At 42.8% G+C, this 23,733-nt stretch overlaps 1 protein-coding gene across 1 annotated transcript in view; it reads right to left on the bottom strand.

The window, feature by feature from the left end:
* Positions 1–2,674: 2,674 nt before the first annotated feature.
* The window catches only part of LOC126458943 (uncharacterized), a 90,448-nt gene continuing 69,389 nt past the window's right edge, over positions 2,675–23,733 (bottom strand). The window contains exons 4-5 of the mRNA XM_050095827.1: positions 13,874–14,087; positions 2,675–3,160 (exon numbers count right to left, since the gene is read on the bottom strand). Coding sequence (XP_049951784.1) covers positions 3,017–3,160; positions 13,874–14,087 — 358 coding nt within the window. The 3' untranslated portion in view covers positions 2,675–3,016. The remainder of the gene's footprint in view (positions 3,161–13,873; positions 14,088–23,733) is intronic.

The following is a 23,733-nucleotide window of genomic DNA, read 5'->3' as shown; positions in this document are numbered from 1 at the left end:
CGACACATGGTTTTAATTGGCAAATGTGTTTAATCCTTGATTTCTTTCTGATACCCTACTCATTTTGTGTACAAAGTCTTAAGATAAGACATGATAAACTGCAAGTGAAAAAGACTAGCAGTAAAATGTGAAGACGCATCAAAATACGGGTACACGGGAAAACCATGTGATTTGTTTAAAATACAGGCTACTTACGTACTAGCGAGTTTGTTTGCGTGGTCATTCTGTGTAAAGGTTACTTAGCCACTGCCTTCCATTCACCGTACTTCGCCATAGTTGAACAGTAGACCTATCAACTGCCATGTAACTGCGAGAAAAAAATGTGATGCCAGGAATTAGAATACTATAGTGTTGTGCATGGAGGGAGGTGGGCTGTGAGGCGGTGCACGATCGGCAGCGTACCACGTGACGCTCCAGTCGGTAGCGTCATTCTGTCACATCTGACTCTAGCGTCCGCTTCGGGGCGGACGTACAACACTTGTTTCCGTGCGAGTTCAGGTATGGTGAAAGTAGTTAGCCACACGCATTCGCTTCTTTTATATATATGAAGCATCTTCAGTGGCTGCAATACATGTTTATTTTTATACAAATAGTGAATGCATTGTCTAGTAATTACAATTTCCAGTGCACGAAGGCACTCATGGCTAGCAACATTGGAAATCGTAAGCAACACCAAACGATAATTTAACCTCACGAAACGTACACTGCCAAAGTTGTTTTTCAACAAGAGACAAACGCGAGAAAAGGTAGTAAACTACTTACAACTGCTACACAAGTATTACAAGCCACTGAGAGTGATTCATAAATAAAAGAAGCGAAACGCGTATGGCAAAAAGCAAACTGACTTTCATTTAGTTCCAAACACGGAACATATCTCCATGAACTTTGAAGCAACTAAGGAACGATGCAAAACGGAAAACATGACGAAAATAATTTAGTATTTGACAAATCTTTCACGCAGGAGGATCGTACAAACATACCGCTGTGTGAGTCTCGTACAGATTCCCGTATGGAGGACATAGTGATAGACATCCCAGGGGTTGTGAAGCAGCTGAATGGGTTGAAAATAAATAAATCGCCAGGTCGTGATGGGATTCCAATTCGGTTTTACAGAGAGTACTCTACTGCATTGGCTCCTTACTTAGCTTGCATTTATCGCGAATCTCTTGCCCAACGTAAAGTCCCGAGCCACTGGAAAAAAGCGCAGGTGACGCCTGTATATAAGAAGGGTAGAAGGACGGATCCTCAAAATTACAGACCAATACCCTTAACATCAGTTTGTTGCAGGATTCTCGAACATATTCTCAGTTCGAATATAATGAATTTCCTTGAGACAGAGAAGTTGCTGTCCATGCATCAACATGACTTTAGAAGCATCGCTCCTGCGAAACGCAACTCGCCCTTTTTTCACATATCTTGCGAACCATGGATGAAGGGTATCAGACAGATGCCATATTCCTTGACTTCCGGAAAGCGTTTGACTCGGTGCCCCACTGCAGACAGCTAACTAAGGTACGAGCATATGGGATTGGTTCCAAATACGTGAGTGGCTCGAAGACTTCTTAAGTAGTAGAACCCAGTACGTTGTCCTCGATGGTAAGTGTTCATCGGAGGTGAGGGTATCATCTGGAGTGCCCCAGGGAAGTGTGGTAGGTCCGCTGTTGTTTTCTATCTACATAAATGATCTTTTGGATAGGGTGGATAGCAATATGCGGCTGTTTGCTTATGATGCTGTGGTGTACGGGAAGGTGTCGTCGTTGAGTGACTGTAGGAGGATACAAGATGACTTGGACAGGATTTGTGATTGTTGTAAAGAATGGCAGCTAACTCTAAATATAGATAAATGTAAATTAATGCAGATGAATAGGAAAAAGAATCCCGTAATGTTTGAATACTCCATTAGTAGTGTAGTGCTTGACACAGTTTTGTCGATTAAATACTTGGGCGTAACATTGCAGAGCGATATGAAGTGGGACAAGCATGTAATGGCAGTTGTGGGGAAGGGGGATAGTCGTCTTCGGTACATTGGTAGAATTTTGGGAAGATGTGGTTCATCTGTAAAGGAGACCGCTTATAAAACACTAATACGATCTATTCTTGAGTACTGGTCGAGCGTTTGGGATCCCTATCAGGTCGGATTGAGGGATGACATAGAAGCAATTCAGAGACGGGCTGCTAGATCTCGTACAGAGGCATATAGGCAGTCATTTTTCCCTCGTTCTGTTTGGGAGTGGAACAGGGAGAGAAGATGCTAGTTGTAGTACGAGGTACCCTCCGCCATGCATCGTATGGTGGATTGCGGAGTATGTATGTAGATGTAGATGTTGTATAGGGATAGGCAGAAGCATAAAATTTGGCTCATCATGGCGCTTAGTCCAGTGTTACCAGTTACCAGGGTAGGTAACGGCTGGAGTTTCTGGCATGCGACAAAGAACAGAGTGTGCAATGCCGAGTCTCTAGTGTATTTTCCGTCCTTGTGTGCACAGATCAGTTCACACAGCCGCTTCCTTACTTATACGCCACTATACAAGTTAGACGTACCTCTTATATAATCACATGCATTTTACGTTTGAATATCATGTTTGTTTATTTAAACATATACTCACTATGTTGTACTGCGCCCAGTGACAAATGAAACACATTCATCTTACCACGTACTTGTTACTGCGTTTAAGGAAAATAAAGCGTTCACAAAAGAGGTTAGAAATGAAAAAGTTTAAATTAGCGTTTATTGTTGATTAATAATATCATGGGTTCGGAATGCAACTCGAAATGTATGAACCTCTGTTCCTTAAAAGAGGATACAATATACTGAGAAAATTTTCTGATAAAGTAATTTTAGCCTCACGGACTGAACACCGTAACAGTTCTGTGCCACACTTCTTTGTCAACAAACAATCAACCCCATATCTGATAAAAAAAAATGGTTACGAAGCCACGGTGTGAACAGCAGGTGGTGGCCCGAGCAGCAGAGCATCTGGGTGGAGCAGCAGTGCAGGGCCGGCGGGCCGCGTGTTCAGACGCGCGCCCTCTTCGCGCTGGGAGCCGTCGCCTGCTCTTGGCTCTGGACGTCTTCAGAGGCGGCGCGCTTCCGAGAGGCGGCGTCTTCTGGTCGTGCCTCCTTCGCAAGTTCATCTTCAAGGTGCCTCCTGTCCGCTACCTGCAGGATATACGATCTTGTTAGTAACTGTCTACTAGACTTAACATACAGCCAGCCCATATTGTTGTTATCACTATGGCCACATACAAGGGTGATTCATTGATGATGCTGCAAACTTCCAGCGACGATAGAGAAAGGTATACGTATGAACTTAAGATAAAAGACCCTGGTCCGGAAACGACCGACTCGAAAATTATAAGGGAAAATTGTTCTGAAACCTGTAGACCTCTTCTGTTGCAAACTCTTTGCTTTGCATATCGTGGGAGGAGGTAGTAAGAGCCAAAACAAGAAAAAATGTACAGTAAACATGGGTTCTAAAGTGGATCCCTCAAGTGCTACGAGCACTGGTTCGTCTTTACTACTATGAAGCACATCTCTTCTACTGAAAAAGTTCTCGCAGCTCATAAGGTACGCATTTTAGTTCCCACGTTTACTAGACATTTTAGTCTTGGTTTGGCCCATACTACCTCCTCCTAAAACATGGAGAGCAGAAAGCTTGCAGCAGAAGAGGTCCACTGTTATAGGCATCGGAAAGATTTTCGGTTTTAACTGTCGACTCGAGTGTTTTCAAACTATATTCGCTTAGCTCAAATTGGCACATTTATAAAATAATCATATCACCCTATATAATCTACATCTTACTGTACTGTACAATCCAGTCGGAGGTTCAAGTCCTCCCTCGGGCATGGGTGTATGCGTTTGTCCTTAAGATAATTTAGGGTAAGTAATGTGTAAGCTTAGGAACTGATGATCTTAGCAGTTAAGTCCCATAAGATTTCACACATTTGATCATTTTTTTGTACTGGTCAAATAAAAAATGCAAGCAGAACACCCAGATAGAACAAATACAAACTAATCAAGTTTAGTCCACATATTACGCAGGTTGCAGAGTTATAAAAAAAATTATAAGTTTTGTACACATTTGATAAAATTATTCATCAAAGAGACGGCCATGCGAGTTTTGATTTCTTAAGATAACAAGTGATCTCTCCAGAGCTTAGCGGAAGAGTTTCTTCGGAAGAGATTAGTGATGGCTCCTAAGGTGCTCCATGATTTCAAATGGTATAAGAGCATGTCGAAGACGGATATTGGAGATTTAGTAAACTGAAGTTTCCTCTCTGAGGTTGGCTGTTGTGACTGTTTTCTGAGTGAGAACCAATTCTAAAGTTAACTTCACGGCATACCTGCAGACTGAAGAGGTATATACACTGATGTGCCAAAACTAATGACCACCTGCTTAATGGCTTCTCTGTCTGTCTGTGGAACGAAATACGTCGCTGATTCTGCGAATCAGGGATCATACAGTTTGTCGGTGGGTTTTTGGACGTATGTGGCACCAGATGTCTACGAACATTTCAGGTAATTCGCATAAATAACGGACCGCTGATTTGCATACACGGTGATGGTCCCAGATAGCGATCCAGATGGATTCCGTAGGATTTACGTCAGGCGAATTTAGTTACCGAGGCATCAACGTATGTTCACTGTACTACTCCTCAAACCACTGTGGCACGATTCTGGCTCTGAGACATAGTGACTATTTCACTGCTGAAAGATGACATCGCCGTTGGGGAACACATCAACCATGCAGAGGTGCAGGTGACTCGCAACTTTCGTTTTCAGATTACTACCACAGGTCCCATGCAGTCGAAGGAGAATGTCTCCCATAGCATAATACGGCACCCACCAGCCTGAGTCCGTGGTGAGCTGTAGGTTTCGAGCTGCCATTCACCTCGGTAACGGCGTTTGTGGAGAAGACCAGCCACCTAGTGTAGCAAAATGTGGTTTACTCGAAAAGACGGCACGTTTCTATTGATCGAGGGTCGAATCCCGATGGTCCTGTCCCCACTGCAGTCATAACTGACGATGTCGTTAGTTCAACATGTGAACACGTAGGGGTGGTCTGATGCAGAGCTCCATGTTCAACAATCTACGTTGAACGGTGTGCTCCGAAACACTTGTGCGTGCATCAGCATTGTGCTCTTTCGGCAGATGTGCCACAGATCCCCATCTGTCCTACTTTACAGAGCAGACAAGCCTCCGAACCCCACGTTCTGTGAAGAGTCGCGGATGTGCAACCGTCATAATGTTTTGGCTTATCAGTGTGTAACATCAGCATGAAGTCAACAGTGGCTTGATTTAAGTGAAGGTATGGAGTAACTAAAAATACTATTTGTAGATGTAGAGGAACTAGAACTGCTATTTTGTAGATAAAGTGAGGCAAATTAATTCAAAACATTGAACTGAGATGAATCTTATTTAGACTGGGCGACAAAAATGTAAAGCATCTAGAAGACTTCCTCGGATGTCAATGTAACTTCTTACATGAACAAATTATCGGTGGGTATCTAAATGATTAACAATCCGTTGTGGATTAGTGTGATTCACTTGTAGTTTCATTACCAAGACTCGTAGGGCATATGAGGGCCGTGAATGGCATCAAGTGTAGTCTTATCACAGTGAAAGACGTGGCGATGCCCGTCCTCGTGTCAGAGTTATCGGCAGCTGACAGAGTTTGGTGGGTGTCACACTGAGGGTCTCCACTTGGCCGGCTGGTCGAATCGTGCAATATCCAAATTGTGGTGGGTTCGAGTGTGACAGAGGCGTAATGTTGGACTGCATGGGACCGTGATGCTGGCATACTCGTTCGTCAAGGTTCTGGCTGACCACCTCTGACCCCCGTATTGCGCTCCAAGCACACTGTAATACATTCACATTTCCGTCTGCCGTCCGAGAACAAGTAACAGCCGACTTGGAACAGTCTGTGTCATCCTGCGCCATTTGGTTGGAGGCTAGCAGCATGAGAACTAGAGAACTACCGTCAAATGCGTAGTCTGCCGTTAACGCCACAAGACAGACTGCTGCGTTTGGAATGGTGCCGTGGCCTGAGAGCATGAAATGCTGATGAAAAGCGTTGTACCGTGTTACTCCCGGGTTCATAGTGTGGGGAACCATAGTGGAAGACTTCAGGTAGACATTGAGCGGACTGACGGCGAAGCGGTATGTCACGTAAATACTACATTGTGATTTGTTACTTCTCACGCAACTTTATTGTGGCGTCGCTTTACAACGGGACTATGCTAATCCACAAACTGCACATGTCTCTATGAACCGTGTGTGTAATCTTCAGGTACTGCTGTGAACAAAAATTCCTCTATATATGTCCCTGATAAAACATGTATCAACTCCGTTCAAAAATGCTTCAAATGGCTCTGAGCACTATGGGACTTAACATCTGAGGTCATCAGTCCCCTAGAACTTAGAACTACTTAAACCTAACTAACCTAAGGACATCACACACATCCATGCCAGAGGCAGGATTCAAACCTGCGACCGTAGCGGTCGCGCGGTTCCAGACTGAAGCGCCTAGAACCGCTTGGCCACCGCGGCCGGCGCACGTGACCAGACAGATTGCTTACGTATATTTCACCTATCAGAGTCGTATCTGGACGTATCAACTGCACACGCCTCACACTATTAAAGAGCCTCCACCAGCTTGAACAGTCTCCTGCTGACATGCAGGGTCCATGGATTCATGAGATTTGCCTCCACACGCGTACACGTCCACCCGCTCGATACAATTTCAAACGAGACTCGTCCGACCAGGCAACACGTTTCCAGTCATCAACAGTCCAGTGTCGGTATTGACGGGCCAGACGAGGCGTAAAGCTTTGTGTCGTGCAAAAAAATGGTTCAAATGGCTCTGAGCACTATGGGACTTAACATCTGTGGTCATCAGTCCCCTAGAACTTAGAACTACTTAAACCTAACCTACCTAAGGACATCACACACATCCATGCCCGAGGCAGGATTCGAACCTGCGACCGTAGTAGTCGCGCGGTTCCGGACTGCGCGCCTAGATTGTGTCGTGCAGTCAGCAAGGGTACACAAGTGTACCTTCGGTTACGAAAGCCCATATCGAAAATGTTTCGTTGAATGGTTCGCACGCTGACACTTTTTGATGGCCCAGCATTGAAATGTGCAGCAATTTGAGTAAGGGTTTCACTTCTGTCACTTTGAACGATTCTCTTCAGTCGCCGTTGGTCGCATTCTTGCAGGATCCTTTCCCGGCAGCAGCAAAATCTTAGATATGATGTTTTACGGGATTCCTGACATTCACGGTACACTCTTGAAATGGTCGTACGGGAAAATTCCCACTTCATCGCTACCTCGGAGATTCTGTGTCCATTGCTCGTGCGCCGACTATAACACCACGTTGAAACCCAAATTTTGTTAACCTGCCATTGTAGCTACAGTAACCGATCTAACAACTGCGCCAGATACTTGTTATCTTATGAAGGCGTTGCCTACCGCAGCGTCGAATTCTGCCTGTTTATATATCTCTGTATTTGAATGTTCATGTCTATACCAGTTTCTTTGGTGCTTCAGTGTAAATGGAGTCATGAAAGCTGAACACTATTGGAGGAGACAGAGATAAGAATACACCAAACAAATAACCGAGATCGCTTTGTATAGGTGCTTATTTGAAATATAGAGATAGGTACAAGAAGAAAATTGCGGCGGACCACATCGAGGCAGTCAGAAAACCGATGAAATGGCGTTAGGATTTTAATAACTAGAACACATCAAGTTTGAAGTATGCTCGTACTTGACCTAGAGAGATCAAATTTGTAGTACTGCGTTAGATAATCCATTGACAGGATTCTCCATTGTTCAGATTAGTTTGGGACCATTACTTCTACATATTTTTATGATAAGGGGTGTAATTTATACACCATAGGCAGCCCAAACTCTTCTCTTCGAAGACAAAATTACTTCTCCCACAGTATCGAACACTATCTTTTCGAATTTCGCCGTGCAAGAGACACCTCGTCCAGAAACACTGCCATTTCTCTGTGACTTAACCTTTCCGGTTTGTCGTAAGCTTTATACAAGGTGACAAATTTATTCCTGACGGGGGTCTGTTACGAAAATTCCCATTGTACGGTCTTTATACATTTCAGGCTGTACATCGTGTTGCATCATGTATCTAATTCCCCTCCTCATGTTCTTGTAATGAGTAACGTCTACCAGTTGCGAACTATGAGCAATGGTAAACTGTACTATGGACCCATCACAGACGACTGGGTATAGTTTTTCACGCTCCCACCATCGACGTCGACGCTGGAGCACAGGGTCCCAACAATAAGCGCCGTTTTGGAAGAGGCCTTGCACATTTTTGGTAACAGGTAACTGGGAATTTAGCATTTTAAAATGTGGAATATTGAGTTGTCTCAGCGGGGCGATTTGTTGTCACGTCTCTTTTGAGTACGCTACCGAAGTTTCACTGGGAAGCTTACACATCCTCGATTCAATCCCGATCTCTCCCATACTTTTTGAGCCCTGAAGAAATTTATGGCCGTCGATTTGCTTCGAAACAAAAGGTGCACGCCTGGGAAAAATCATGCTTTCGTAGACTACAGCAAAAATTTTTCCATTGAGGAATTGACTATTTATCTCACAGTGGAATTGATGTATTAAAAGTTATGGTGATTACTTTTCACCACCATCATAATCACCGTCTCCTTTCAGGGATTAGTTGTTGTAGTCACCAGTTACAGTCTCTATCATCCATCCACAGATCCATCCATCCACCCATCCATCTCTTAAGAGGTGTATCTAGTTCTCTCTTTCCAGTAGGCAGATAGTTCATGATCTTTTTTCTATTTTCTGTCATTCTATCAACATGATCTTTCCATTTCATTCTATTCTATCTTTTCATGAACTGAAAAGATTTTTAAATTCGATCTTATCGTTTCCTTCTTTATTTTATCCATTTTATTACAGTCCCTTGCATATCCCATGAACTTCATCTCTGTTGCCTGTATGTGATTTTCCTTATTTTTTGATACTGTCTTGTATATACGAAGCCACGTAATTACTCACTGCGGATACAATGGCTTCTCCATTATTACTCGAGTGTTTTAGTGCCCCAAATCTTGCATTTTTGCTTGTTCACGAAGCTATTCAACACAGAGAGAGCCTCATCAGCGACCGTTGTTTTCATTATGATATTGTTGTCCGCTCTTTGTTTCGCAAGCACCCAAGCTGCAAATGCTCGGCGATTTTCCTGATCATTTGGCTTCAATTCTTGTTAGTTGGATTTTATCGGCTGTCCGTATACTAGATACAGCCAGAATTTTATGGAATTTCCGTTTTTGTTTTCTTCCCAAAGTTCCTCCATTGCTCCGCAGATAACTTGGTATTCATTACCCTTTTTCTCTGTTTCTTCGTCACAGGTAGAACTAATATCACATGCTATATAACTGAAGTCGGATAGTTGTTTTAAAATTTTCTCATTCATTATTATTTTCGATCTGACTGCTTTCCTTCCTCTTAAAGCTATTACCTACGTCTTATTTACAGATCTGTATACTGCTGTTTGTAAATTATCCTCCCTTTCCTGTAAAATTGTCGGGTCATCAGCATATAACAGAGTTATTTAATTGTACACTAAATCTTATTTTGATTCCTGATTGTATCTCATCTTTCCACTTTCTATCTTACGCAGTCAGTATACACATTAAATAAAGTGAGTGTCAGACAACAACCTTGTCGAACTCTTTGATTTATTAAAATTTCATATGACATTTTAGAATTTGGATTTATAACTATTTTTGTATTTATATTTAGACTCTTTATGATATTAATATCGTGTTTATAAGAACGTTTCATTTCCAACATTTTACACAAAAGGGGTCTTTTCACCTCATCAAAGGTTTTCTCATAATCAAAAACTGCTAAATGCGGTTCTAAGACGAATTTCCGACGTTTCCCACTAACCTGTGGTATTATGAGTATGTTATCATTGCACGAATGTCCCTTTCTGAAATAAGAATTTTCCTATAAATTCTACATCCTGCATTCAGTAGACTTATTCCTCTATAATTTCCTGCGTCCTTCTTATTGACTTTTTAAAATATAGAAGTAAGACCGAAATTTAGCTATGTTCCATACTTCAGGCATTGAACAGTTCTCCCAGTGCATATTTAATATATGGAGGAAGCAAAACTCGAAAACGATTCCTCCATATCTCATTAAGTCAGCATTAATGCCCTTTAGGTCAGTACCTTTTCTTTTTTTCTGTATTTCAGGCTGCTTTAAATTCTTTTATGTCTAATTGATATACAGAGTTACTATCAGTTTTTATGAAATCATTTTATTTACTATCTTCATCATACCATACATTTCTGTAACGGCGTGTCTATTGATTTTCTGTTATTATGTTAATGGCTCCAGTATCTTTCTCCGTTTTATTCATATGACTCATAAGTTTAAATCCTATATTCTGTCTTTCGCGAATGTCATCTTCAGCATTAGCAATGAATCTTTCCCAGGCTTCGCCAAAGCACCTTTTTATTAAAGTCTTTGTTTCATTTCTTTTCTGGTTTTATATTTCCCAGGCATCAATTGTTCGTATTTATAAATAAGCGTTATAAGCGTTTTCCTTTAATTATTGTTGGTTATTTCTGTATTCCATATTTTAAGACCTCTTTTCTGGTCTGATACTTTACTTTTTCCTAGTACCTCATTAGATATTTTCAACACTGCTTATTTTTATCTTTCCCACACTTCTCTAATGGTTGAAATTGCTCTGAGCACTATGGGACTTAACATCGGAGGTCATCAGTCCCATAGAACTTTGAACTACTTAAACCTAACTAACCTAAGGACATCACACACATCCGTGCCCAATGACAGGATTCGATCCTGCAACCATATCAGTCGTGCGGTTCCGGACTGAAGCGCCTGGAACCGCTCGGTCACATAGGCCGGTACACACTTCTCTAATATCGTATTTAGTTTCAACCATTTGCAACAAAAGTGTGAGTCTTCGTTGATATAAATTAGACGTACTTCCGCTTTATTTCTGCAGAACATGAACTTTTTGTTTCAAGTTTTGGCGTTGGGGTGACTAGGAAGTGATCAGAGCTTATATCATACCCTCGAAACAGCTCTAAATATATGAACCACTACTCTTGAAATAATAAACAGTTTACTCACTTTCTTCCGACCTGTATCGTTTTAATTTGACTGCCCTTATAAAGAAGCGAAATATTGGAAATCACATTTTTGTTGTCCCTCGAAGCTGTTTGTTAAGGTACCACCAGCTGGTACTCAGTTTCGGGTTATGGGTTCCAGGACAGTCGTTCAGTAGTACTGATACTTTCTTACCGTGTCTAACGTTTAACGTAAGATTATATCAGCATTTAAATTTTTTATATTCATCAGTAACTCTACGAAATACTGAAAATACCTTCCTTCGTAGCATATGGATGCCGTTACATAGGCAAATTGGGGCCGAGACTGTTAGCCGTTTAGTAATATGCGAGGGGCTTTTAGTACGTAATTCAACAAATGTAGTGATTCGAAAAGTTCTGTGTAAATTCTGGAACATCTCGGCCTTCCACAGTCTCGAACACACGATATTTTAGATATGAGTGGGAAAAAGGAACCCTATCTACTGCGCGTCACCTGTCTGTGTGTTCAGGTCTGAAGTTTGTCGTGAGAAGACTGTAGACATGGCGGTCGAACAGCACCTACAAGTACTTGTCGGTCTATCTATGGAAGTCGTAGTGAAAGCACACGGAAGAACCAAGGAACTTCTGTGTTATTCTGTGCTGTTTTGTAATAGTGACTATTGTTAGTGACAAAAGAACAGTTGAGTTGAGAAAGACTTTTAAGTAACTCTTAACACAGACTTGCTAGAGGCAAGACATGTTTATGATTTCTTTGGTTGTTAAAACAACTCTGTTGTAAATGTATCTTAATTGTGTCTAATGTGAGACGACACGGGTGACTCACAAGAAGTCGAATATTTATGTGAGAAATGATGATTTTGTTCTTTGTGGAAGTTAAAATATACCGAAAGTGAACCAAAAGTGTTCTTCGAGTGCCTACTTACTTCACGAGTAAAGGGAGAGTCTTGTATGTTCCTTTAACTAGCATCATTCTCCGGAGAAGAAGTTTTTAGAGATTGATGTAGGCAGCTATCCAGAGAAGAAGATCGGCTGTGCATAGCAAGTAAGTCAATTCGTGTAAAAGAAGTGGGAAGGTTGCAATCCAACGTCACACATTCTTGTCGTGAAAAACGTTAGACACTTTTTTAGGCTAGTATGTTGAAAAAAATCAGAATTTGTTATGGAGCATAGTAGAATCTTCCTGTTTCAGCCCCTGTGGATTCACGAAGTTCCGATTCAAGGCGTTGCTATATGTAGCTTTCAGAACGGCGTCTCTAACTGAGTTGTATTCCAAGCAGACAGCTGTCACTAAGTTTCTTTTGGTGGAAAATGAAAGCATCGCAGATATTCACAGGTACTTGTAGAACGTCTATAGAGACAGAGCAGTGAACAAAAGCACGATAAGTCGTTAGGCAAGGCGTCTGTCATCATCGCCCCAAGGTCGCACAGACCTGTCCGGTCTCCCGCGTGCCGGCTCTCAGCACACAGCTGTGGCTTCTGCAAAGTTCGGACGTGCGGACAATCTCATTCAAGGTAATCGACGGACACAAACACTCCGCTGCTCAACTGGACGTCTTTCTTCTTAGGGCTGATACACTCGTCCACCAGCTGGAGTACTCAAAGCTTTGTGACGGCCAGAGTGTCCGTGCGATTCTAGGCGCTACAGTCTGGAGCCGAGCGACCGCTATGATCGCAGATTCGAATCCTGCCTCGGGCATGGATGTGTGTGAAGTCCTTAGGTTAGTTAGGTTTAAGTAGTTCTAAGTTCTAGGGGACTGATGACGATAGGAGTTAAGTCGCATAGTGCTCAGAGCCATTTGAACCATTTTTCAAAGCTTTGTGCCTGCTGTGTTTCTCGGCGCCTAACAGTGGACCATAAGGAGCAACGGAGACCACCTGTCCGTTATTGCTTGAGCGTTACGAGGATGATCGTGACAAATTTTTGTCGAGCACAGGCTATGAAACATGAAGTCATCAGTTCGGACGGGAAACAAAAAACCAGTCAATGGAGTGGCACCACAGCATCTCTCCTCCGAAGGGAACGTTCATAACCGCACCCTTAGTCGAGAAAGTCGTGACGACGGTATTCTTGGACTCTGAAGGGGTTAATTTGTTTGATGTCTTCAGTGAGACGTAGCCTGAAGTGTACTGTGCTACCGTCAGTAAATTAGAGAAACGACTTCAGCGTGTTCGTAGCCACAAAAATGCAAATGAAGTTCTCCTTGTCCATGACAACGCAAGGCTCCACGCAAGACTGTGCAGCTGACTGGAGCTCAGAAAACTTTGTCGGACGTTTTTTTCTCATTCAGCCTAGAGGCCGGATCTCGCACCTCCATCTGCTAGGCCCAATTAAGGGTGCCCTCAGCGGGAAGCAGTTGGTAGATGATTGAGAGGTTACTGACTCGGACGTCGATCCGTAGAGTGTTACCATGTGGGCATACAGACCCTCCCACTAAGGTGAACTAAGGCCGTCTAATTGGACGGATGGTTATGTTGAAAAATAGGATTTTGTAAGCAAAGGAGTGGAGAATAATGCGATTTATTGGAATCCTGAATAAACCGACCTGATTTCATAAAAAGAATTGTGCTGAATTAGTTACTGAATGCCCCTCGTAGATATGCAGAGTTTGGACTGTTTTTCTTGACAGTTGGTAGCACTCGCAAGGAGGTAGGAGGGACAGTAAGGGGGAGGAAAGTGGAGGGTGAGACAGAGCAGGTGGGTGGGAAGGCGCGGCAGCAGCGAGGCACGGACCTGGCGGTGGACGACGAGCGCCCAGTCGCGGGGCCCAAAGACGGCGAGCTCTGCGCCGGCGGCCGCCAGCTGCTGCAGGCCGGCGCGGTGGTTGTCGCCGTGGTGCGCGAACACCGCCGCGAAGCGCAGCGACAGCCGCACCCGGCCGCACAGCTGCCGCAGCGCGGCCGCGCACTCGCTGCACGGCGACACGTTCGCCAGCACCGTCACGCTCCTGCAGCACACGACACACGGCGCTGCTCAGTTCCTCTGTCTGCTTCTCGACATCAGTCACACTTTAAGAAATGCGCTCAACCAAAACTACGGTTCAGTAGTTTTGGTACGGTACATAAATGACGCAGCAAATGGTAGGATGACCAGTAGTATTGGTAGTATAACCAGAGAAAGATACAAATGAATGTGTCGGAGAGAACCTGGGAGCCGATGACTTCTCTTTGTTTTGGCCGTGCGGTTCTAGGCACTTCAGTCTGGAACCGCGTGACCGCTACGGTCGCAGGTTCGAATCCTGCCTCGGGCATGGATGTGTGTGATGTCCTTAGGTTAGTAAGGTTTAAGTAGTTCTAAGATCTAGGGGACTGATGACCTCAGATGTTAAGTCCCATAGTGCTCAGAGCCATTTGAACCATTTTTCTCTTTGTTTTTTTGTTTGTGTGGTTGTTTGTTTTGCACATAATTAGACCCGCTCATCATTCAGTGTCATTCCATTACGTATTTTATATCTTTAAAGGAATACAAATTTCATTTTATAAGAAATAAAAATTAAATGAGTGCATAACTTCTGTTCCTTTATGTCAACAAAGCAGCTACGTTTGATACAACTACAGTATACATTGAAACACGTATGTATTCAGTACCAGCGACGGCGAGGCATGACAGAATCTCAGAACAGAGAGTTGTTTATCGTTGCTAGTCTGCGCTTGACTGAGCGAGAGTTCAGTTCCGAGTCGTCTGTTGCGAGTTGGACTCAGTCGAAGTAGTGTGTGTGGAGTCGGCGGGCGTCGACATGGGTCTCTGGTCACGGTTCAGGACGAGGTATTTTGTTAAATAAGGTAATGAAGCAGCATTGCGCTCAGCCAATAACATCTATTAATTGTAATTAATTTGTTCAAGAAATTCCCCAATAATAATTTTGTTTTCAAACCAATCGTTTTTAAGAAAAGAATCATTCCAATTGAAACAATATTTCCTATGCTTTTCCTCCCAGAATCAATTTATCAGATTAATTATTGCACGGCCTAAGGTCAGCGCTGCTGCCCTATTATTGTGGGTTTAAGGATTAATCTTTATTTCTTAATTTTTGTGTCGAGTTTACATTTGTGACATTATTATTCTATAATTTTTGTGGGGAGTAAACATTTGGCTCGTTTTCATTATCATAGACTTTTCTTCTATTTCTGCTGCGAGGTTACGTTTAGCACGATGACCATTAACATTTAATTAATTATTTTCTTTTCAAAATTCTGCGGGGAGGTTACACTTGGCTCTGTTCCCATTAACATTTAAATATAAATCTCTTTTATTTCTGCGGGGAGGTTACAACATCCACATATAATATCTAAATGTAATAATTGTTATTTTGTACTCAACTGAACGTTCTTCATCATGATCAAAGGTAAGAGTTTCCTGTTATTACTGATGACGTCAAAGTTGTTTATGAATAACAGAAACATGTTTTATACAGCGTGTTACAAAACGGTACGGCCAAACTTTCAGGAAACATTCCTCACACACAAATAAAGAAAAGATGTTATGCGGACATGTGTCCGGAAACGCTTAATTTCCATGTTAGAACTCATTTTAGTTTCGTCACTATGTACTGTACTTCCTCGATTCACCGCCAGTTGGCCCAATTGAAGAAAGGTAATGTTGACTTCGGTGCTTGTGTTGGCATGTGACTCATTGCTCTACAGTACTAGCATCAAGACATCAGCACGTAGCATCAACAGGTTAGTGTTCATCACGAACGTGGTTTTGCAGTCAGTGCAATGTTTACAGATGCGGAGTTGGTAGATGTCCATTTGATGTATGGATTAGCACGGGGCAATAGCCGTGGCGCGGTACGTTTGTATCGAGACAGATTTTCAGAGCGAAGGTGTCCCGACAGGAAGACGTTCGAAGCAATTGATCGGCGTCTTAGGGAGCACGGAACATTCCAGCCTATGACTCGCGACTGGAGAAGACCTAGAACGACGAGGACACCTGCAATGGATGAGGCAATTCTTCGTGCAGTTGACGAGAACCCTAATGTCAGCATCAGAGAAGTTGCTGCCGTACAAGGTAACGTTGACCACGTCACTGTATGGAGAGTGCTACCGGAGAACCAGTTGTTTCCGTACCATGTACAGCGTGTGCAGGCACTATCAGCAGCTGATTTGCCTCCACGTGTACACTTCTGCGAATGGTTCATCCAACAATGTGTCAATCCTCGTTTCAGTGCAAATGTTCTCTTTACGGATGACGCTTCATTCCAACGAGATAAAATTGTAAATTTTCACAATCGACATGTGTGGGCTGACGAGAATCCGCACGCAATTGTGCAATTACGCCATCAACACAGATTTTCTGTGAATGTTTGGGCAGGCATTGTTGGTGATGTCTTGATTGGGCCCTATGTTCTTCCACCTACGCTCAATGGAGCACGTTATCATGATTTCATACAGGATACTCTACCTGTGCTGCTAGAATATGTGCCTTTACAAGTACGACACAACATGTGATTCATGCACGATGGAGCTCCTGCACATTTCAGTCGAAGTGTTCGTACGCTTCTCAACAACAGATTCGGTGACCGATGGATTGGTAGAGGCGGACCAATTCCATGGCCTGTACGCTCTCCTGACCTCAACCCTCTTGACTTTCATTTATGGGGGCATTTGAAAGCTCTTGTCTACGCAAACCCGGTACCAAATGTAGAGACTCTTCGTGCTCGTATTGTGGACACTGTGATACAATACGCCACTCTCCAGGGCTGCATCAGCGCATCAGGCATTCCATGCGACGGAGGGTGGATGCATGTATCCTCACTAACGGAGGACATTTTGAACATTTCCTGTAGCAAAGTGTTTGAAGTCACGCTGGTACGTTCTGTTGCTGTGTGTTTCCATTCCATGATTAATGTGATTTGAAGAGAAGCAATAAAATGAGCTCTAACATGGGAAATAAGCGTTTCCGGACACATGTCCACTTAACATATTTTCTTTCTTTGTATGTGAGGGATGTTTCCGGAAAGTTTGGCCGTACCTTTTTGTGACACCCTGTATACAATGTGTACAACTCTACTTCCGCCGTTTGGCGATAGGTAGCGACAACGCAGCTTGGACCTCGGTAAACATAAACTTATTTATTTATTTATTTACACGTCAAGATCCGTAGGACCAAATTGAGGAGCAAATCCCCAAGGTCATGGAACGTGTCAGTACATGAACTTACAACATAAAACTTATAACAGATTAAAATAAATGTTCATGAATCTGATAAAAGTCAATCCTTAAGTTTAAGTAAACGCTATCAGCAATACAATAAGAATCAGCACAATTTTTCAAGGAACTCCTCGACAGAATAGGAGTGACCCATAAGGAAACTCTTCAGTTTCGATTTGAAAGCGCGTTGATTACTGCTAAGATTTTTGAATTCGAGTCGCAGCTTACTGAAAATGAATGTAGCAGCATACTGCACACCTTTTTGCACAAGAGTTAAGGAAGTCCGATCCAAATGGAGGTTTGATTTCTGCCGAGTATTAACCGAGTGAAAGCTGCTTATTCTTGGGAATAAACTAATATTGGTAACAAGAAACGACAATAAGGAATATACATACTGAGAGGCCAATGTCAAAATACCCGGACTCATGAACAGAGGTCGATAAGAGGTTCATGAACTCACACCACTTATTGCCCGAACCGCTCGTTTCTGAGCCAAAAATATCCTTCTAGAATGGGAAGAGTTACCCCAAAACATAATACCATACGACATAAGTGAATCAAAATAAGCAAAGTAGACTGATTTACGTGTCGAAGTATCACTCACTTTTGATACCGTTCGAGTAGTAAAAATGTCAGTATTAAGTCTTTGAACAAGATCTTGAACGTGGGCTTTCCACGACAGCTTACTATCTATCTGAACGCCTAGAAATTTGAACTGTTCAGTTTCACAAATCATATGCCCGTTCTGTGAGATTAAAACTTTAGGTTTTGTTGAATTGTGTGTTAGAAACTGTAAAAACTGAGTCTTACTGTGATTTAACGTTAGTTTATTTTCTACAAGCCATGAACTGAGGTCATGTACTGCATTATTTGAAACCGACTCAATGTTGCACACAACATCCTTTACTACCAAGCTAGTGTAATCAGCAAACAGAATTATTTTAGAGTTACCCATAATACTAGATGGCGTATCATTTATGTAAATAAGGAACAGCAGCGGCCCCAACACTGATCCCTGGGGCAGCCCCCACTTGACAGTACCCCACTCAGATCCCAGATCACAGCCGTTATCGACACTGAGAATAATGACCTTTTGCTGCCTGTTGCTAAAGTAAGAGGTGAACGAATTGTGAGCTACTCCCCTTATTCCGTAATGGTCCAACGTCTGGAGCAATATTGTGAGATCAACACAGTCAAATGCCTTAGTTAAATCAAAAAATATGCCAAGCGTTCGAAACTTCTTGTTTAGCCCATCCAGTACCTCACAGAGAAAAGAGAATATAGCATTTTCAGTTGTCAAACAACTTCTAAAGCCGAACTGTAGATTTGATAGCAAATCGTGTGATATAAATTGATCAATTAACCTTACATACACACCCTTTTCGATAACTTTTGCAAACACTGATGGCATAGAAATAGGTCTAAAATTATCTACATTATCCCTTTCACCCTTTTTATAAAGCGGCTTTACTACTGAGTACTTTAATCGCTCAGGAAACTGACCAGCCCGCATCTCGTGGTCGTGCGGTAGCGTTCTCGCTTCCCACGCCCGGGTTCCCGGGTTCGATTCCCGGCGGGGTCAGGGATTTTCTCTGCCTCGTGATGGCTGGGTGTTGTGTGCTGTCCTTAGGTTAGTTAGGTTTAAGTAGTTCTAAGTTCTAGGGGACTTATGACCACAGCAGTTGAGTCCCATAGTGCTCAGAGCCATTTGAACCATTTGAAACTGACCATTCCTAAAGGAAAAATTACAAATATGGCTAAATACAGGGCTAACATGTACAGCACAGTACTTTAATATTCTGCTAGACACTCAATCATAACCATGAGAGTCCTTAGTCTACTGCGATTAAATTATTGACTCAATCTCCTTCTTGTCTTATCACAGACGAGCATTTCAGACATCAATCTCGGAAAGGCGTTTGCTAAGAAAATTATATGATTTCCTGTAGAAGCTAAATTTTTATTTAATTCACCAGCAATGCTCAGAAAATGGTTGTTAAATACTGTACATATATCTCATTTATCAGTACCAGAAATATTATTACTGCGAACTGACTTTATATCATCGACCTTGTGCTTCACAACTGACCACATGGCTTTAATTTTATCCTGTGAATTAGCTATTCTATTTGCATACCACTTACTCTTTGGCTTGCTAATAACATTTTTAAGCACCTTACAATACTGTTTGTAATGGGCTACTGTAGCTTGACTGTGACTACTTCTAACATTTTGATATAATTCCCGCTTTGTTCTACATGATATCCTTATCCCACTAGTCAGCCAACCGGGCTGTCCATTACTGCTAGTACCCCGTTTAGAATGTTCTAATGGAAAGCAACTCTGAAAGAGCATGATAAATGTGCTATGGAAAGCATTGTATTTATCATCTATATTATCGGCACTATAAACATTTTGCCACTCTTGTTCCTTCGCAAGTTTTAAAAAACTCTCTATTGCCGTTGGATTAACTCTCTTACATAGTTTGTAATTAAATATGTCATTGGTTTGAGTACAAAAACCTTTTAGTGTCAAAATTTGTGCATCATGGTCTGAAAGGCCATTCACCCTTTTACTAACAGAAACTGATTCAAACATTAGTCGACTTGTGTCTGCATCATAAAGTTGTTCTTGATTGAAAATGTCAGTCTGCGAGCCTAATTCTCATCGTTTGTTGAGTCTCGTCGAATGTTCTCAAGTACGTATGGTAAGGACACTATTAGTAAAAAAACGTGTCGTGAGTGATTTCAACGCTTCGAGAACAGTGATTTTGACGTCGTACACTGGCATAGTGATGGAAGAGGGAATGTTTTCGAAGATGCAGAATTGGAGACATTGCTGAGTGAAGAGTAGAGTCAAACTCAAGAAGAATTGGCACGATTAGTGGGAGTGACACAGCGAGTCATTTCAAAACGTCTCAAGCCCATGGGCAAGATTCAGAAAGAAAGAACTTGGGTCCCGTGTGCGCTGAAACCAAGAGACGGTGAACGGCATTTGTGTGTTTGTGAACAGTTGCTTCAGAGGCAGAAACGGAAGGGATTTCTGCATCGCATTGTCACGGGGGACGAAAATTTGGTATATTACGATAACCCTAAACGCAAAAAATAATGAAGCTATCCCGGCCATGCTTCCATGTCGACGGCCAAACGGAATATTCACGGCTCCAAGATCATGCTCTGCATTTGGTGGGACGAGTTCGGCGTCGTGTACTATGAGGTGTTAAACCAAGTGAAACAATCACAGGTGCTCGTTATCGAACGCAATTAATGCGCTTGAACAGAGCATTATAAGACGAAAGGTCGCAATACAGCGAGAGGCACGATAAAGTGATGTTATAGCACGACAACGCTCGACCCCCCGTTGCAAAAGAGGTCAAAATGTACTTGGAAACGTTAAAATGGGAAGTGTTACCCAACCAGCCGTGTTCTCCAGGCATTGCTCCTTCTGACTATAACCTGTTTAGATCAATGGTGCGTGACCTGGCTGACCAACACTTCCGATCTCATGAAGAAGTCACAAATTGGATCGTTTTGTGGATCGTTTCAAAGATGAACAATTGTTTCGACGCGGGATTCGTACACTGCCCTAAAGATGGGAGAAAGTAGTGGCCAGCGATGGAAAATACTTTGAATGATACATGTGTAACCAATTTGTTTCATTAAAGCGTCAAATGTTGGGGAAAAACGGCGGAAGCAAAGTTGTACACCTTATAATATAAGAGTGCATAGTTTCACATGATATGTACTAATAAAAGTTTCCCGGACTTACAGCCGTCATTACGGAACGAGCAGACTATAAAGCGAAGATTCGGTTGATGTTGGAGGAGGAGACATATCAAAAACTGTCAAAGGATTCAGCTTCAAGAATAATGAGGAAGACGTCGGAGATTCTCAAGATGTCGTCGCTGGAAGAGACTGCCATCAAAAATCTCCTGCCTCGGGCACCTCGACCACCTACATTGAATCGCCTTCCAAAGGTTCACAAGAAGAACGATCCTCTACGCCCTATCGTGAGCACCATTGCATCGCCGATTTACAGACTCGCGAAACATCTGGCCAGCCTCCTTGTCCCCCACATTTTGGTCACTGTGTGCACCACATCAAGAATACAGGCAACTTCATCACTCGAACTAAATGCCTGCGTCCTGGAGATGGGGATATTATGGTCAGCTTTGTTGTAATTCATTGTTCACGCGTATTCCATTAAATACTCTATAGATCTCCTCTCCCACTTATTTGACGACAGTATTATGGATTTGTTCAAGCATACTCTGAGGTCATCGTATTTCTTGTATGATGGAGAATATTTCAACTAGACGGACGGCGTTGCGATGGGAAGCCCATTAGCTCCCGTTGTAGCCAGTCTGTTCACAGAGTACTTTGAAAACATCGCCCGGAACACAGCTCCTGAAAACCCTAGTTGTTTTTATCGTTACGTCGACGACACGTTCGTTGTCTGGTATCATGGTCGTTAAAAGCTGGGAGAATTCTTGGACCACATCAACAACATCCATGACAACATCAAGTTCACAATGGAGATAGAGATACATGGTGCCTTGCCGTTCCTTGATGTCCTCGTCCGCCGCAAAGCAAATGGGTGTCTCAGCCACAGCGTTTACTGGAAACCCACCCACACAGACCGATATCTGCTATCACCATCCGTCGCAGAAACGTTTTGTTCTGAGGATCTTAGTGCATCGAGGCGAAACCGTCTCAGATTCTGAAAACTTGCCGAAGGAACTGAGCCACTTACGGAATGTATTCAAGGAAAACGTCTACAACAACCACCAATTTCACAAGCTATCTTTCCGAAAACACGTAAGCTGAAAGACTCCTAGGAGGACTCGAAGAAGTTTGTGTCCTTGCCGTTCTGTGGCTCAAAAACAGGAAAGATAAGCCAGGTCCTAAAGAGGCATAAAATCGATTCAGTCTTCAGAGCACCAGCAAAAATTCGACAACTCTTGAGGCCTGTGAAAGACGAGGTTGGCCTCAGAATGCCATGAGCATATAAAATACCACGTGGGTGTGGACAGTTATAAATCGGACAGACTGTGCGTACCATAGAACAGCGCTGTGTAGAAGACGAGAGATGTTTTAGTCTACGGTACCTAGAGAAATTAGCGGTAGCAGAGCATCCATTAGAAAACGGTCATTGTATTGCAATCGACGAGACATCTATTATCAAACGGACTAACAGTTTTTGGGATAGCGCAATAAAAGAAGCGATAGAAATAAAAATTTGTGACCACACGCTCAATAATGAGGGGACCCGGCCATCGGAAGGTTGAAGCGAGCGCGGCGGCCGCAAAAAGCAAACATTACCATATATGGTGCCAGAGCAGGTAGCAGTGACGTCACGGCAGGCAGCGCGGCTATATAAAGGAGGGCAGCAGCAACCAGAAGACAGTCACCACTTCACAATGGCCGAGGAGTACTTGGCTGAAAGCTCGTGGATTTTAAACCACTTGACGAGGCTGGAAGCCCAAGAAACTTTTATTGTGTTTTATATAATTTTAAAGAAGTACTAAGACGATGTTTCGTATATTTTCATTTTGTGATTTTTTATTTTACCTTTCGTGTTTGAGGAAATAGCGCTTTCTAGCGCTACATCATTAATCTGTATTGTTTCCTTTTTTCTTCTATTACAACATCCCTCTGTTTCTCGTTTCAAAATCAACAATTTTCGGGGAAAACCTTAATTAAACGTTAAACATTTCAGTTTTGCTACAAATACTGTTTAGTTTTAAGTAACAAACGGGAGGAAAACTTTATAGAACAAAAACGTTCCATAGGTTACGTAGCCCTTTATATACCCTCACTTGGTTTCTAGACGGTTCACCGCTTCCGCCTACTTGGGGATTTCAGTAAGACACTGCTCGCATATGTGAAGAAAGTGATCGTAATGATGTAACGCCAGATAGGTATGCAACACACCTAACATACAGGTAATGCAGGTGCGACCTTAACTGAGCAAAGCTACTAGGAAAACTGCTGTAGCCTATGATTACTTATGATAGTCAACGGTAGCTTACGGCAGTCTTACAGCTCAACTCACAGTAAACCAGGCCTGGCCGAACAGCGCTCCGGCCGCAACCCTGCCTACCGCTCCGAGCGCAGCGGCGAGTGGAGCTGAGGAATGAGGAGGAAGAGGAAAATGAAGGCTGCAGCCGGATGCTACTAGGGCAAGGCAGCCGCCTTCTCAGACGCCACGAAGTTCGCTGACAGCTCTACTTGTCTTAAAGTAGATTTGATTCAGGAATACTATGGCGCCTGCACACTTGTCCGAAATAGATAAAGCTCCATTCCGAATGGGAATTGATATACATTACATATTCTGCAGTCACGGAAGCTGTTTATCACGACAGGTGAATGGCACACATCCCAGCATTACAAAGGCAGCTACCTGCCGGCCATACAGACGAACGTCTCTTATCAGCTGTAG

This window comes from Schistocerca serialis, chromosome 1 (assembly GCF_023864345.2).
Source record: "Schistocerca serialis cubense isolate TAMUIC-IGC-003099 chromosome 1, iqSchSeri2.2, whole genome shotgun sequence".
Taxonomy (NCBI): Eukaryota; Metazoa; Arthropoda; class Insecta; order Orthoptera; family Acrididae; genus Schistocerca; species Schistocerca serialis.
The sequence above is the reverse complement of the archived record's forward strand: the minus strand, read 5'-3'. Positions and strand labels throughout refer to the sequence as shown.